Source organism: Nanorana parkeri, unplaced genomic scaffold (genome assembly GCF_000935625.1).
Source record: "Nanorana parkeri isolate BGI_ZX_2015 unplaced genomic scaffold, ASM93562v1 scaffold1414, whole genome shotgun sequence".
In the NCBI taxonomy this organism is placed as follows: domain Eukaryota; kingdom Metazoa; phylum Chordata; class Amphibia; order Anura; family Dicroglossidae; genus Nanorana; species Nanorana parkeri.
Window position 1 is genome coordinate 404,339 of NW_017307682.1, and position 3,636 is coordinate 407,974.

Below are 3,636 nucleotides of genomic sequence, written 5' to 3' on the forward strand. Positions count from 1 at the left end.
GAATAAATATATCGATATATAGATCTGGATGTTTAACCCTGGTGTGGCCCTTCAATCCCAGATCCATTGAGTTGCAGACCAAGGATACTGTGTAAATCCTTTTGGCATGGAGGAGCTGCCAGCCCAGAATCCAGATACCCGGCCCAAATACTACTACAATCCCTATAACCTTAGTATCACTATAGGGGTCCCAGCGCTATTCCTCCATTTTTTCCTCAATGCATTTTTTTCTGGGCATTTGTGGAGAAACACACAGCATACTAGCCCACAAGGGTGGCTCCATAGGGCTCTTCAAGTGAAAGGAGTAACCCTAAAACAGGAAGTCAGGGTCATGCTCAGGGGATCTGCTGATTCTGCAGGAAACTAAAACTTTTAAACATCAAGGAGCAGCATCCATTGTAAGTGATTTCATCCGCATTTTGACTTGAATGTCACTTTAAATAAACCCTACGAGATTTGGTTTAATGTGGAATGTCCCTTTAAGCAATGAGATGGCAGAGTAATGATGAGACGGTTTCACCGATCTGGTATTTCAATTGCCGGCTGTAATATAGTGACAAATGACGGCTCAATAAACAAGGGTTTGACCTGACCCGTCACTGACTCACAGAATACATTCTGCTTCTGCCTGCACATTGCACTCCATGGAGCTGCGACAAGTCAGGACGAGATGTCATGAGGTTTGTGACCTGCTGTACGGCGTGCATTGTTCATATACTACATTATAAGGAGGACCGGTCTGACTTGTCACAAGCAACTCAGTGAGGTCAATTTAGAAATGGAGTAGGACAGTGGGGGCCAATGTGCAAAAGCCTGGCTGACCCATCTCGTGCAGCACGCCCGCGCCGGCCCGCCCATCTCCTGCAGCAGGCCCGCGCATCTCTTGATGCATTGTGGACATGCTACAAGAGATGGTCAGCCACTGCAGACATGCAACAGAAGGTGGTCTGCAGGACACACCTCCAACTTGCATATTCCATAATAGGAGCAGCAGCAGGACTGCTGCAGTGGTGTTTACCATGCATGGCAGATGCGATTTGTAGTCTTTCCATTCACAGATCCCTGTGAATGGATGGTGTGGCTGTGTGAATGGAGTCATGCACAGTTGCACTAAATCTTAAAAGAAGCAGCGCCATTCATATAAGTGGCGGGCCACTTGAGGGTGGAAGGCACATGATTACCTCACACCAGGGCCATCCCTATAATAAGGCAGCCTGAAGAGGTTGCCTCAGGCGGCATTTCATTGGGTCACGTGAGGGCAGGTGTGCCTGCCAACCGCTTTCTCGCTAGAATGTCCCAGGTTGCCAAGAGCAGCCAGTGAGATCAGTGAGCCGGGCGGGATGTTGTGCACCATGAACCAGCCGCCCATTCTGGAAAGTCCACTACGAGCCGCCAACAAATCCCAGCAATACATTACACAGCAATGCAGAATAATACCACCAGCTACAGAGGACTACAAATCCCAGCAATGCAGAATACTACAACTATAGAGGACTACAAATCCCAGCAATACATTACACAGCAATGCAGAATAATACCACCAGCTACAGAGGACTACAAATCCCAGCAATGCAGAATAATACAACTATAGAGGACTACAAATCCCAGCAATGCAGAATACTACCACCAGCTATAGAGGACTACAAATCCCAGCAATACATCATACAGCAATGCAGAATAATACAACTATAGAGGACTACAAATCCCAGCAATAGCAGAATAATACCATCAGCTATAGAGGACTACAAATCCCAGCAATACATTATACAGCAATGCAGAATAATACCATCAGCTATAGAGGACTACAAATCCCAGCAATACATTATACAGCAATGCAGAATAATACCATCAGCTATAGAGGACTACAAATCCCAGCAATACATTGTACAGCAATGCAGAATAGTATATGAATTTGCTACATACTCTGTGCTGCTGCTCTGGGGAGGCAGCCTAATATCTCGGGTGGAGGGTTTCAGGAGGGGGAGATGGGCAGCCGGCGGAAGCGCTGTAAACAGGCACTGCAAGGTTCCCCAGAAAGCTGCCACGAGGTCCCCAGCAAGCGCAGCACCGCCGGTATGAAAATGCCAGTATCTGTTTTTAGTATCGGGGGAATTTCATGAGTACAAGTAATTCATGAATACATTATTAAATGTATTAATATACAAGCAGATAAATCTACATTTCCCTTTATAACAGCCTCTTGAACAGAACTCAGACTGGGAGAGGGAAAAAGCAATGCAAAGAGCCAGTTAGCTGTCCTGCAGTTATGTGTTAGCAAGGGATATGCTGATAGGTGTAGAGAGCAGAGTGACCGATGGAGAGATGAGCCTCAGTCTGCTGCTTCTCCTTTCACTGTCCAGTCGATAGAGGGTGGAGGACAAGACCTGTAAAGGGTTACAGAAATGCAGCAGAGAAGAAAAAAAAACAAACACTTCCTGTAGCCTTCCACACATGGCTGTGCGGCAAAGCAGTTTAAATCTCAGGATTGGATGGACGGAAATACAAATCCTTTGCTAGGTAAACACAGCTTCCTTATATTTATCTTGTTTGCCTGGAGTTGAGCTTTAAAGCATTTGATTTGAGACTAAAGATCTGTAATCACAAGAATGGATGGATTTCTGATAGTAGTCATTAGGGCGTTTCATGGGCAGCTCACCAATGCAGGTAAACGGAACATTTATTGAGGAATGTAAAAAAAAAAAAAGAAGAAGTGCACATTGATGGGAAGAATAGGAGTAGGGCTGAGATAACTCGGCGTGTTCAGACAAGCAGCACCAACTGGAAGGTGAGCAGATACACAGCCCAATGTATCCCAAAGAAGAAACAATGATCCCGCCATGACACCCACAACGTCCAGCCGGCCGTGGCAGCTTGCACTTAGCCCTATTCCATACAGAGGCCAAGGGACATCTGGGGTGCAGACAGCTCCAGGTCAGGGTCTCCCCAAAATCAGGGGCGTGTCAAGGGGCCATGTGAGAAAATGGGCAGGCTGTGGGGGGCCGGACCGATTGCACACAGTACGACAGGTGAGCTGCCATTCCTTTGAATGCCACTCCGAATGCACCTCCCGGCCACAATGCAATAGACTGCAACACAACGCGCTGTACTGCAATACCATGCGTTGCGGTTAAAACTAGCGGATGCAACAATGTGCCTGCTGCACTGTAGATGTGTTGCGCAGCACCGCGCATTAATCGCATGGCATGGGTGCGAACAGGCACAGAATGAACGCTCATTGTCCCCACATTATTGGAGTACTATGTGGGACATTGTTTGTTTTTCAAGGTGTCATGAGGTGGAGATGCAGAAGAGGACAGAATCAGCAATACGGACTTGCTCCTGTAATGCTGGGGGCAGGAAGACATTTATTACTGGTTGGTTGGATAAGGGCAGTCCTATAACTGCAGAGGAGGGGGATCCCTGATGTCATTGGTTGCTAGGAGTGCCCAGGGGTCCTAGCAACCAATGACTGCAATGAGGCTGACTCCTAACCTCATTGGTTGCTAGGAACTTTCAGGAGTTCTTGCAACCAATGACTGCTTATGCTGGAAACCCCTGATGTCATTTGTTGCTAGGACCGCCGACAGTCCTACCAACCAATGAGGAGGACGACCCCTAATGTCACTGGTTGCTAGG

At 47.3% G+C, this 3,636-nt stretch overlaps 1 protein-coding gene across 1 annotated transcript in view; it reads right to left on the minus strand.

Annotated features, from left to right (window-relative positions):
• Positions 1–1,369, minus strand: part of GPA33 (glycoprotein A33) — a 21,283-nt gene extending 19,914 nt beyond the window's left edge. The window contains exon 1 of the mRNA XM_018569867.1: positions 1,277–1,369. Within this exon, the coding sequence (XP_018425369.1) occupies positions 1,277–1,369 (93 nt within the window). The remainder of the gene's footprint in view (positions 1–1,276) is intronic.
• Positions 1,370–3,636: the final 2,267 nt, after the last annotated feature.